The 12,481-nt window shown below is 42.1% G+C and overlaps 1 protein-coding gene across 1 annotated transcript in view; it reads left to right on the top strand.

Moving 5' to 3' along the window:
- Dnah9 (dynein axonemal heavy chain 9) overlaps nucleotides 1-12,481 on the top strand; it is a 343,066-nt gene that overhangs the window by 47,380 nt on the left and 283,205 nt on the right. The window contains exons 11-15 of the mRNA XM_032914418.1: nucleotides 1,944-2,012; nucleotides 4,113-4,239; nucleotides 4,843-5,098; nucleotides 6,157-6,398; nucleotides 11,080-11,215. Of these exons, the coding sequence (XP_032770309.1) occupies nucleotides 1,944-2,012; nucleotides 4,113-4,239; nucleotides 4,843-5,098; nucleotides 6,157-6,398; nucleotides 11,080-11,215 (830 nt within the window). The remainder of the gene's footprint in view (nucleotides 1-1,943; nucleotides 2,013-4,112; nucleotides 4,240-4,842; nucleotides 5,099-6,156; nucleotides 6,399-11,079; nucleotides 11,216-12,481) is intronic.

Below are 12,481 nucleotides of genomic sequence, written 5' to 3'. Positions count from 1 at the left end.
GGCATAGGAACTGCATTGCTGTCTTAGGTCTGGTTCTTAGGAAGCAGAGTCTGCAAAGGATGCTCTCAGGAGCTGAAGGAGAGAGGGAACAGGGCTGGCTCAGTAGTGGGTAGGGATGAGCTGCTGGTTGGCAGTGTCACGGGCATCCGTGGATCCTGCAAAGGAGCACAGCATCTAATAAGAACCAGGCTTGGAGTCTCCACCTCAGCTAGTTCTTAGACACGGAGTTTCACCGTAAAGAGCATGACTATGTGCTACATGACTCTCAATCCAAGAAAGCCCAAAGCCCTCGTCTGGCTTCATTGACACCAGACCATAGGCATGTATACATGCAAAACACTCATGCACATATTATTAAAAAAATAATGAAAAGAGAATGCTGTAGGTTTCTAGCAAAAAGTGAAACGGAAACATCATTGCATTCCCTCTGGGGGCCCCTCAAGCCCACTAGGCAGCATAGCCAGACAGACACTTTGCGAAGTCAACCATGTGCACCTCTGCCTTGACCTCTCCAGATCCAAGTCTGAGACTTGTGAGGTCATGGTGAGGCCTGGAGAAATCATGCAGCATGTGAGGGCGTTAGGGAATAAGAGGTGCAAGTCACCCGCCTGGTGCAGAGCACTCTGAGATACAGCTGCTTATCCAGCACAAAAGAGCACAAAGCAAGCTGTGCTTTCTCTGCAGGAGTGAGGGTTCCCTGAAAGGCTCCAGGGATCCTGTGAGGAGACCTGTGCCAGCAAAAGGAAAAAGCGGATGTTAAAGATTTAGCAATAAGCTGCCTAGTTTCGCTAGCAGGACAAACAAAAGCAGACTCCATGCAGTTAGTGTAAAGATATTTGAAAATTAAAGAGACTTAGTTTTTCCCAGGAGCTGGACACTTATTTACTGTTATGGCCAGTGTCAAAGGCAGTGGAAAAAGCTGTGGGTAAGAGTGATTGCAGGGTAGACTCTGTTCTCTTCTGTGGTCCTCAAGATCCTGGCAGAAGCCTCTGCCATCTGTGTGAGAAAACGGTGTTTGTGGATGCATTTCTGTGTGTAGGGGTGTGTGTATGTGTGTGTGTGTGTGTGTGTGTGTGTGTGTCTGTGTGTGTGTGTCTGTGTATGTTGCATTGCATGTGCACACATTTTCTGAGGAGAGAGGTGGGTGGGGGCTCATGCAAACATGTCAAGGAATAGCAGTGTTTCTGAACAAGTGTCCTTGATGGATTTCAGAAATCCTTTGTCTCTACCTATCTAGGGAAAGTGAGTCTCTGTCTGTCTTCTATCTATCTATCTATCTATCTATCTGTCTGTCTGTCTGTCTGTCTGTCTATCTATCTATCTATCTATCTTCTATCAATCTATTGATCATCATTTATCTATTACCTATATATTATTATATGAAGCATTGTTGTAAGCATATATACATACATGTATCATTATATGGATTTTTCTTTATACACAGAAAACAGTATCACCTAGAATTTTTCTTTACTCTCCCAATTTTCTTTTTATTCATGTTTTGTTAAAATTCCTCTACTTGGTGTATATACGACCAGATTAGCCAGGACAGCAGTTGGTGGAAACACAGCAATAGACTTCACACTGTCCCTGCCATCTGGGGTAGTGCCGGGAATTTTAGGAAGTGCGGATGCCCCCTAGTGGCCTATTGAGAATGTTCGGGGAGGAGAACGCAATCTCTTCCAAGGCCCTTTGAAAACTAGCCCAAAAGCTGTTCCATCTCCAGTTTGTTTTTTGTTTTGTTATTTTATTTCTTGAGATTCCTGCATTTGTCCCAGGCAGGCCTGGAATACATGATCCAATTGCCTCAGTCCCCCAATTATCATTTAACGAATAAACTGCAGGCTACAGAGAAGGTATTAGTTGTTTTGTTTTGTTTTGTTTTTTTGTTTGTTTTTTTCTAATTGTATGACTTTTTCTTCTCCTTTCTTGTGAATTGATAGGTGCTTGCAATCTGCTGAAGGAAAGAGAATGATACAAAAATATGAAGATTTGCTCTCCCTGCTAGAAGAGTAAGCAGCCTCGGGATTGTATCTTCCTTAGGATTACCCCACCCCAAACCCCCTCACCCCACACCCCATACCTTCTCACCCCTATACCCTCACAGCCATGCACTTTGTCATTCACAGGGCAGATTCTGTATCAGCTATGAAATATCATTGTGTAGTTTATGGTATAGCACAGGTATTTGTGAGCACAGCATTACCGGGCCTTGAGAACAAGTCTCTGGGAGAATGTGGCTGTATTCTGGACACAAATATGTTCCTAGTGTCACTTTCCTGGGTCTCTGAACCTTGTGGAATGGAGTGATGCTCTGAGAAGCCTGAACTTTCAGTTGCTACTCAGTGAACAGAAAGCAATAGTTTATACTGCAAGGAGTGAACTAAGTTCCAAAACACGTCCTCCATCCTTTCAGAGAGACAACATAAGAATGGAATTTGTACGTGGGACCATACTTGTCCCTGCTCTGGAGCCCAGCGAATCTTTCAGAAGTTCAAGGTTGACAGGCACCTCTTCCAATATGGCCCTACCTTCTGCTTTTGCCATTGCTCCTTCCCCTGGCTCTGGAGAGCAGGGTAATAGGCATAAAGGCTCAAATTCTGATACTGCTTGCCATTGGGTTAGACAAATGGACTCATAGCTCCCCTACCTGCCAGGAACCCACATGTCTACCCTTTACCCTGTAAATGTCTTAAGTGTATTTTCCCTTTCCTGTCTCCATGACTGGAATCTTCTCAAAAAGACCCACATCTGCTCCAGACTGACCTACTGTAGCAGCTTCCCGACAGCCCTCCTTATTGGTGTCCCTTGATGCATACACTAGCCAAATCCAATGCTTTCACTGTAGCCCCCCCCCTCAGGGCTTCCCATTGTTCCCCAGTCTTTACTTCCCTCCAGCCTCCTATGTACTATCCACCCTTTACTCCCAGTTAAGTCAGGATGTTTCTCCCCTCACCATGGCTTCTGTGGGGTTCATCCCACCACCTCTGCTCAGCCATGACACAAATCAAGCATTGCTCCATCATCTCTCCCATGAGATTTTCTTCGACCTCCTTATTCCTGCCATCCGGTGCCCGACACCCATGGCAACTCTCTAAGACTGATTTTGCTGTACTGTGTTATTCTGATCTTCCTGTAGTCCCCATCATTAGCTGTGTTTCTCAGTTATTAATTCATGAATTTATTCTCCAAGCCCAGCACATGGCACGTACCCAGTCAATGTGCAATGACTGAATAATGAATTCCGCGAGCTACTCAAAGGTTAGTGTGAGAGCAGTTGTTACCAATATCTTCTTTTATATGTCCCTGGAGCTAACCAGAACCTTCCATTCTCACCTCCCCCCTCCAAGGATCATTGAAATCTTTCTGATTCTTTGCAGATTGCAGTGATGTCATCTGTAAAAGAATGTATATTATTAGAAATGTATGCAGTGAATTAATATAGTGACTGTTTTTCTTTATCCTGGCTTGTTCCCCTACAACAACACAGAGAGATCAAGATTTATTTGCAAATTAAAAGCATAATAACCTAGCATTATTCTATCCCAATCCTCTAATCTAATCTGGCTACGTATCAGCCCAAATCACTGAGACACTTGCATGTTTGTATTGGTCTGGCACTATAGGCTTCAGGTGTGTTCCGATGATGTCTCTCTGGACCTCTTCCTTGTGGTGAATCCTCTCTTCCTCCCTTTCCCTCCCTCCTCCTCTGGCTTGCAGAAGGAGAATAGAGAACAATTTTCTCTATTACCTAATTATTGGCTTTTCCAGCCTTTATTTACAAGGTATAGAATAAATGGTGAGCATTGTTTACACAAATTTGAGACAGGAGATTCTTAACATAAGCAGTACAATGCCATGTCCAGATTGAAACCAGATAGCGGGATAGAGAAACTAGCCTTTGTATAATATACGTGGATAAATTTTACACAGTGCACAATAACATTATGCCTACAACTACCTTCAAGGATCAGTAGGCCCCTGAAAGAGCTGGCTCATCCTGGCTGGGTCAGAGACTATTGTTTCTCCAGGTTGTTTTACTACAGAGCAGAGCCAAGAGCTGGGGGTTCACAGCCTGTTTATGAGGTTGCTCTCGTCTCTGGTTGTTACAGGTATGAGAAAAGACTTTATGAGGACTGGTGTCAGACAGTGTCTGAGAAGTCACAGTACAATCTCTCCCTACCACTTTTGCATCGTGACCCCATCACAAAGCAGCTCTCTGTCAACTTTAACTCACAGGTCAGCTGGGTGGCAGTACCTTCCACTGGTATCCCAGAAATATTCACTGAACTTCACTGATTTCAGGGGTCAAGAAATTTTTTTTCATATACTACTTGAAACAGTTTATACTTCACTCTCTTGTGGGGGGATGAAACTCAGGTCGGACTACTTTCTTATGGTATTCATGTTCATGATTTCTCTAGGTTTGATCAATGTGTTTGATTTTGTACAATAGGGAATCAAATACGAGTTGCACAATGTCAGGAACACTTCCTCAAAACACATTGCTAAATGACTTTGCCATGGTACAAGCATCAGAAGGTGTTGATGAAACAACCATGGTGTTACTACAAAATTTGAACTTATGGGGCAGGAGCTCCTTTCTCAGTTTCCTTGCTGCTTGCGCTTCCATTTTATGCTTCTGGCCATCTGGCTTCCCTCCACATTACCTTCTTTCTCCTGAACCTTCCTCCCTGATGCTGCATGTAAGGAACTGGTGGGAACGGAAGTTAACAAGAGGCCCAAGGTCTTTAGGCCCCCAAAATTGTTGGGTCCTTCATGGACGCAGCTACATTTTACTGATCCCCAGTAAATGCTACTCGTGTTTGCCTCTTTCCTCAGCTGATTTCAGTGTTGAAAGAAATGAACTATCTTCAGCCCACTGAGGTGAAACCCATCCCCGAGACCGCAGCAACCATGTTCTCCTCCAGGGAATTCTATCGCCAGCTTGTGGCCAACTTGGAGTTGATGGCAAATTGGTACAACAAGGTTATAACAACTCTGCTGGAGGTGGAATTTCCACTAGTGGAGGAAGAACTGCAAAATATTGATCTCCGTCTGAGAGCTGCAGAGGAGACTCTGAGCTGGAAAACAGAAGGTAAGAAAGAACAACTTGCAGTCAGAGAGGAATGTGGGAACTGAAAGACCCAGTGAAGTTAAAAGACATCCTCATTATCCCACTGGACCCTGATCCAAGTTGCAAACACAAAACTAGCCTCCTCTCAGATATATGCCCAACCCTGGAAACACAGAGAATCCATCTTCCTCCTTCTTCTCTCTAATTGTAGGTTGTCAATTTAGAAACCTCTATAACCCATACTTCAAGGGCCTCGTAGGTTGTATATGGTGCCCCCATGTTCTCCTGCATATGCTAGGCTCTTTGTCAATGAGAACTCTAATGCTCTCATTCCTTTTAGGTTGTTAAACTAGGATGTGGGCACAGAAAAGAAGAAAACAACGCATTTACTGCTCTAGCTTCTTACAGTTAAATCCAGTAAATCTTTAGTTGCTGCTGATTGCAAGCTTGTGAGGGACTCTAGGGACAAGATGGGACTTGTGATATATTACCATCAAAGAGTTTGCATTTGTGGGAGGGCAGGAGGCATATGTATAACCCAAACCATGTAAGACTGGCCATTTTTTAAACCCATCATAAAGTTTAAAATGAAGTGTAAAGAATGGTGGAATAGGGAAAACAATTAACACTAATGTCATTAGAAAATTAAGAGTTAAAAAGACCATAATTAGCTCATGAAAGTGCTAGAATATTCCATTAAATATGTTAGAACTTTACCCAATATATGTAAGAGGATAACATTTTTAATATATAACGCATTGCAAGTTACTATAAACAAAATGTGATTAATCAAAAAAATCATCAAATTGATCTGATATTCCCTATCAGTTATGAAAATTCCTATGTGCTTTGTACGTGAGTATTTCCTTGTTTGTCTTCCTGTGTAATCGGAATTAAGGGAGGGGCTGGCTTTTTAATACAACCAGGGAGGAGGAGACTTTGCTGATAGAGAAGTAACCTGTACAGAAAAGTCTCCTACAGCCTGATGGCTTAAATTCCTGTCATTCATAGCACATGGTCCTTCAGCTCTGCCACCACCCTATGCCATTTTAGTTAATTCTATTTCTTTTGGGGAGCAGGCATTTGGGATTATGCCATGCAAATAACCAATAGCATTCATGACCTGGAACGAAGAATTCAGAAGACAAAAGACAACGTGGAAGAGATTCAAACCATCATGAAAACATGGGTGTCTCCAATATTTAAGAGAAAGGATGGGAAAAAAGAATGCCCCCTTTCTCTGGATGATCAGCAGGATCTCCTGGAAAAATACTACAGTCTCATCAGGGAATCGGGCCTTAAGATTCATGCTCTTGTTCAGGTAACAACTGACCACATAAACACTGTACCAAGAAGGGTCTTTGAATGTTAAAATGGAATGTGTATATTAGAATTATCAATAGATGCTGAGTCTTCTGTGGGCAAGAACAAAGCTCTAAACTAATAAAATAACTAAAGCTAATAGATAATAGGGCCCCCAAATCAAGGAGCCAGTATTAATACTGTCAAAATTAACTCATCTCACCTAACTCCTCAAACTAGAAAGCAAACCAGAATCCTAAATCACCAGCTACAGTAACCACCCACCCCGGCCCACACAGCCTGGTGTGGCTGTACTGCATTATCCTATGACCTACCTCTAAAGAGCCCAGAGAGATGAGATAGTGCCATGGCATCCCTGGCTTTGATCGGAAGAAGAAAGAATTCATAGTGCCACAGTTGGTACAGCAAGGATTATTGTCCTGTACTCTGATCAGGGCAGCCTCCCATCCCATGATCAACAACTGAAGCTTCACTGTGAACAGTGGGAAGGATATAAATGACCACATCCCCAACACTACTGAAAAAGTCATGGATTCATGCCAGAACTCAGGAATAAATCACCACTCAATACAAGTGTGGTTTGAAGGGCAATTAAGAGTCCTCGCTATAAATATTAATGATAACCGATTACATGAAGGAGAATTTCCTAAATTTTGCCTTTGAAAGATGAAGAACTCTTACTTGATTTTTTTAAAAAAATCATCTAGTCCTAGATTTAGTAATTTTAGGATGTATTGCTCATCTATTTTTTTTTCCAAGACTCTCAGGATAGAAGCTGAGTGTCTTGGCATTAGGCCCTTCCTTCTTCCTTTGATGATGCCCCCTTGGCATATTTTGCCTTCATGCCACAGTCTTAGCCTACCTCATGTCATCATTGCCTCCAAATGTTTCCCTGTATCACTTCATTAATTCAACGGTCATTTAGGAATGTGTTTTCTAATTTCCTTACATTTGGGGCTTCTCTGCATATTGTAATGGAATGGATGTCTAATTTAACTCTATGTTCAGAGAGATACTTTGAATTTCCTGAGACTTGTTCTACATCCCAGACCACAGTCTATCTTGGTGAGGATTTCATGGACATTGACAATGTCTATGCTTCCATTTTTGTTTGGAATCCCCTGAATAAGGCGTGATGGTTCTGTTAGGATCTTTCAGATGCTTTCTGGTCTTGTATATCTGTTTTTTTTTCTATCAACTTGTACAGATAGAGTATTAAAATCTCTGTGATTTTAGAGTTATCTGTTTAATCCTTTGGTTTTGTCATATTTTTTCATGTGAGCTCTGTTGGCATAACAGTCATCATAAAGCCCTGATGACCTGAATGTACCATCATTGTTAAAGTCTCTCTTGATTTCCAATGATGCTCCTCCATCTTGAAGTCTGCCGTTTTCTCATAATAATGTAACCTTCCCTCCTGATTCATTATTCTTATTCTTATTCTTATTTGCATTGTCCATCTCCCCAAACTCATACCTTCAACCTCCTTACTCTCTACAGTAAAAAAAATGTCCTTTTGTACCCAGTATATATTAAAAGCATGATAATTTCTTAAATATTAATAATTCCATTGTTTATGTGTATATCCACATGTAGATGTGTACACCAGTGCTCATAAAGTCTAAACATGACACTGGATCCCCAGTTGCTGGAGTTACATGTGGTTGTGAGCCACTTGAAGTGTATTCTGAGAACCAAATTCTGGTTCTCTATGACCACAGTATGTGCTCTTAATTGTTGTGCCCTCTCTCTAGGGGCCCAAGAAATATGTTCTTAGCTCTAACCAGTCTACCTTTTACTTGGAGGGTTTGAACTAATTATGTGTGGAAATAATGGAATTAAATTCCGTTATGTTCCCACATGTTTTGTTTCTTCCTTCCCCTCTGATTTTCTGCGTCCGTGTCCTTGTAGGTTTACACATAATTTTCAGCATCTTATTGACAGCTCAGTTGCTGTTCCAGCTCCTTCATTGTTGCCTCTCCATTTCTAGGAGCTGATCTAGGTTTTGACTCAGTTTTATCCTGAGGTGTAGAGACCATGGACAGTGCAGGTCCACTTAACCCCTCCCCCTCGTGATAGTTAACTTGGATGGTCCACTCGACTCAGTGTTCATTCACCTAGGTAGGGAGTTTCAAACAGCAGTGATCTCAATTAGGCTGACCTTTGAGCAAGCCTGTGAGGAACTTTGTTAATGGGGTTATTTGAGGTAAGAAGGCCTTCCCTGAGTGTGGGTGGCTTGAGTTCTGCAGGCTGAGCTCACAGAGAGTGAGCTGAGCACTGGCATGCAGCATGGATTCATTGCTTTGTGCTCTTGACTGTGAATGTATTGTTCTGCTTCAGGTATCTGCTGCCTTGGCTTCCACACAATGACGGACTGGAGGTTGTATGTGTGTGTGAGTGTGTGTGAATGGATGTGTGTTTTGTATTGTTTTGGGGAGTTCAGTTTTTTTTGTTGTTGGTGGTAGTTTTTCGGGGGGGGTTATTTTGTATTTTGGGGGTAGGAAAGGATATTTTATCATAGCAAAAGAAAACAAAACTAAGACACCCTCATTACATGACATCTATATTACATCAGTATATTAAACGTAATAAAATAGTACGTCTAGTCATCAATATATTAAATACTGCTAGACTTTTTTCATTAAAATTTTAAGGAAGAAAGGGATAAAAGTAGGAGAAAGTCTTCTTGAAGAGAAGGTGTCAAAAGGAGTGGGAGAGAGATGAGGAAGAGCAATGAGAAGTGGGTGTATTAAAATACATTATGTGCATTTGTGAAGAGTCTTAAAGAAAATAATAGGGAAATGCATTCTTGACTACATTATAAGTGATTCATCTATCTTCTTTATAAAAATAGCTTAGAAATGTTGATAGTGTTGCCTTTTTACCCCCATTCATGGCATCATGTTTTTCTTCTGTGCTGTAGATCTGTGCTTCTAGCCAGACCCTCTTAGACCTAAGGAATCTTCTTTAGTCTCCTGGAGTTCAGGCCCAATGTTGATACATTGCTCAGCTTTGGGTCAAACGTGTCCTGGCTTCACCTGGCTTTGTAATGGCAGCTTTAGTGGATATAGAATCCTGCGCAGTCTTGTTTTATTTCATCCACTGTTGCTTGGTCTTCACCCCCCATAGTGTGTTCCATAAGAAGCAAGCCGCAATTGTGTCTTTGTTTCTCTGTGATGTATTGCCTCTTCTCAAGTTGCTATAACAGATGCTTAATCTTTTCTCAGTTTTCAATTTGGCTATGATGTGCCTAAGTGGCGTTTCATTGCAATCACCCCACTTGGAGTTTGCAAGCTCTTTGGATCTTCCTTTTTACCAGATTTGAGAGGATATTTTAATTTCATTCGTTATTTTCTTTGTTGTTGTTTTGTTTTAGAGATGAGGGTCTCCCTGTTTAACCTGGACTGGTTTTGAAGTCATGATCCTCCTGCCTCATCCTACTGAGATTCAGGATTGCAGGTATGTGCAATCCATGTTTGGCTGACTTGTTGGTTGCTTGTTTTACAACTACAATGATCTTGACTAACAACTCCCGAATCTGCTCTGTTTTCTACATTTGACTTTTTCTTTAGTGAAACAGAAGTTTGTCACGTAAAATAAGCCTACCAGTTACTTAGTGTAAAACATACATCCTAGCACCTGCAAGCCACCACACATCATCACGTAGTATAATTTGCATAATGATGGGTTTAAAGTCATTAAGAAAACCTTAAATCTACTTAGGATGTAAAGGCATTGGTAATGCATCTTAAAATTTTTAGACCCGTGTCATTTAAAAGCAGGATCGTGAAATCATTATGCTCCAGTGGGATCTGGGACATGGCAGTGTTTCCTCAAGGAGTAAATATGAGTCGCTTTAGAGAGTCACCTCTCTGGTTACCTACTGCCTTCTCTGAAAACATCAGCTCCCTGGAAAGAAGCTGTAAAGTCCTAATAATTATGAAAATGAGGAAACGCAGATGACTATCTGTGCTGAGAATCACTGAGTACTTAGGCTCCCTCTCCTTAGTGTCCAAACCTTGTTACCATGGTGATACTTGGTACCACAGGTCAAGAAGAGAGATAGAGGGAAAGGGGAGGAGAAAGAGGGAGAAGTGGGGCCAAGATGGAAGAGGAACAGAGAGAGGGGAGAGGGGAGGGAGGGAGAGGGGAGAGGGAGGAGGGAGAGAGGAGAGGGAGAGAGAGAGGAGAGAGAGAGAGAGATTTCTTGTATGGTTTGTTTTCTAAATCACTCAATGTAATGAAAGGCCTTTACTTATTATTAGATGCCAACCACAGATCCCAGCCCATTTCAAAGAATTATTATCTAGGAAATACTGTGCAATCCTCAATCCTAGTCATCCTTCCACCTACTCTACTTCCTGCCCTGATGTCCCTCCCTCCGTAATATAAGCGGCGAGAGCTGGCAAAGCACTCCACGTGTTACATTCCTCAGCATCCTCTCTGAGAAGACAGCCAGACTCTGTCCTTCAGAGACAGATATGACCTCACATCTTCTTGGAATGGGCTTATGTTCTTGTCAAACAATGGCTATCCTCCTTTGACAGAACAGACTGTAAGGACATGTAACAGCAAAGTCTTTACAGAGAGCTTTGGTTGTACATTCCTATTGGTGGTGACTTTGCAACTTTGCCTGTGCTGTTTAACATGGCTTACACCCTGTCTTCTTTTTTCTGTAGGAAAACCTGGTTCTATTTGCAGCAGACCCAGCATCCAGTACCTGGAAGTCTTACGTGAGCCACATTGACTCGATGTTGTTGGATGGATTCTTTCTTGCCATTGAGTGTTCTCTCAAGTATCTACTAGAAAACACTGGTACCTATTGATTGATGGCTACAGGCTATGACAGGGCAGATAGCAGCAGCAATCTGTGCTGTATTAGAGTAAAATATAGTTGAGGTTGGCCAAAGTGCTGGGGTTTTTTATGAGTGAGGGAGAGTAAACTACAAAGGGTAGTCTGAATAGAAAAGATGCTTGACTCTAAACATCACATGACACAGCAGGCTGCAAGATCATAAGGCCCATGTCCAAAGCAAAATGAGAACTCCACCAAAATAAAGGTCCAGGAGAGGAGTAGCTGGAACTGGAGCAGAGGGAAGTGGTTACTAAGGATGCCCTCCTCAACATTTGACTCGTGGGCACATAGTGGGGATGTTCTGTGCCTTGAAGCTCTGCATGCTCTATCTCTGTGGCCTTTGAAGAACACAGAAGGTTTGAAGTTGCCAGGTACAGTGGGGAGAAAACAGAATTATGTGTGAAAACGAGACAAGAAGTGAGGGAGATGACAGCTCTCAAAAGGAAAAGGAATGTTAAGAAGGTAATGAGCTGTCTCTGAAGCTACTAGAAATAGGTAAGGGCTTTGAATTAGGATGGACAAACTATGGTAAAGTGTACAAAGTCAAAACTCTATAGCAGCCCAACTTATAGCAACTAGTAAATGGTGAGACAGAAAGGGCCGAAAAGTTCAAGACTAAAAGTTAAATTAGACCTTCACATTCTCGTAGATTCTGGGCTGTCTAGTAAGAGTCATGTTGAAGAATCTGGCAAACTATAACAGCAAAGGAATATTTTGAAGGCAGAGGATCAATGTGAGATGGGCATTTAATGTCAGGTCTAATCAAGTACAGAAATTGACACCATTAGCAGGCCAACATGAATCCCAATACTCAGCCTATGAAAGAAGGTGCCTATGTTGAAGATGCAGACAGGATCGGTGCTCAGCTCAGTATGTCTGCAATAAATAACACCATGGCATTTGTAGTTGGAAACGCTACCTATAGGGATCAGGGCCGCTCCAAATGAAAGAAGGATGGCAGTACACTCTGGGATGTTAGTTTCTAGACCCTGGGGAATGAACCACACATGCTGAAACCGAAGGAGTAGCTCTTAGCTACAAACATGGCAGCTCTCTCCTTACTGAACTGGACAGACTTCTCTAATGTTGGAAGTTTGGACACTCCCATCAGTCCTCCACTAGATCTATGATAAAGACACAGCCACTTTACAGGCAGTATCCGCAGATGTCATCTCAGGTTAGTGACTTCACCCTTGACTAGTGGCTGTCTGACTTTGATAGGGAAT

Source organism: Rattus rattus, chromosome 9 (genome assembly GCF_011064425.1).
Source record: "Rattus rattus isolate New Zealand chromosome 9, Rrattus_CSIRO_v1, whole genome shotgun sequence".
In the NCBI taxonomy this organism is placed as follows: domain Eukaryota; kingdom Metazoa; phylum Chordata; class Mammalia; order Rodentia; family Muridae; genus Rattus; species Rattus rattus.
This window is presented reverse-complemented; position numbering and strand designations above follow the sequence as displayed.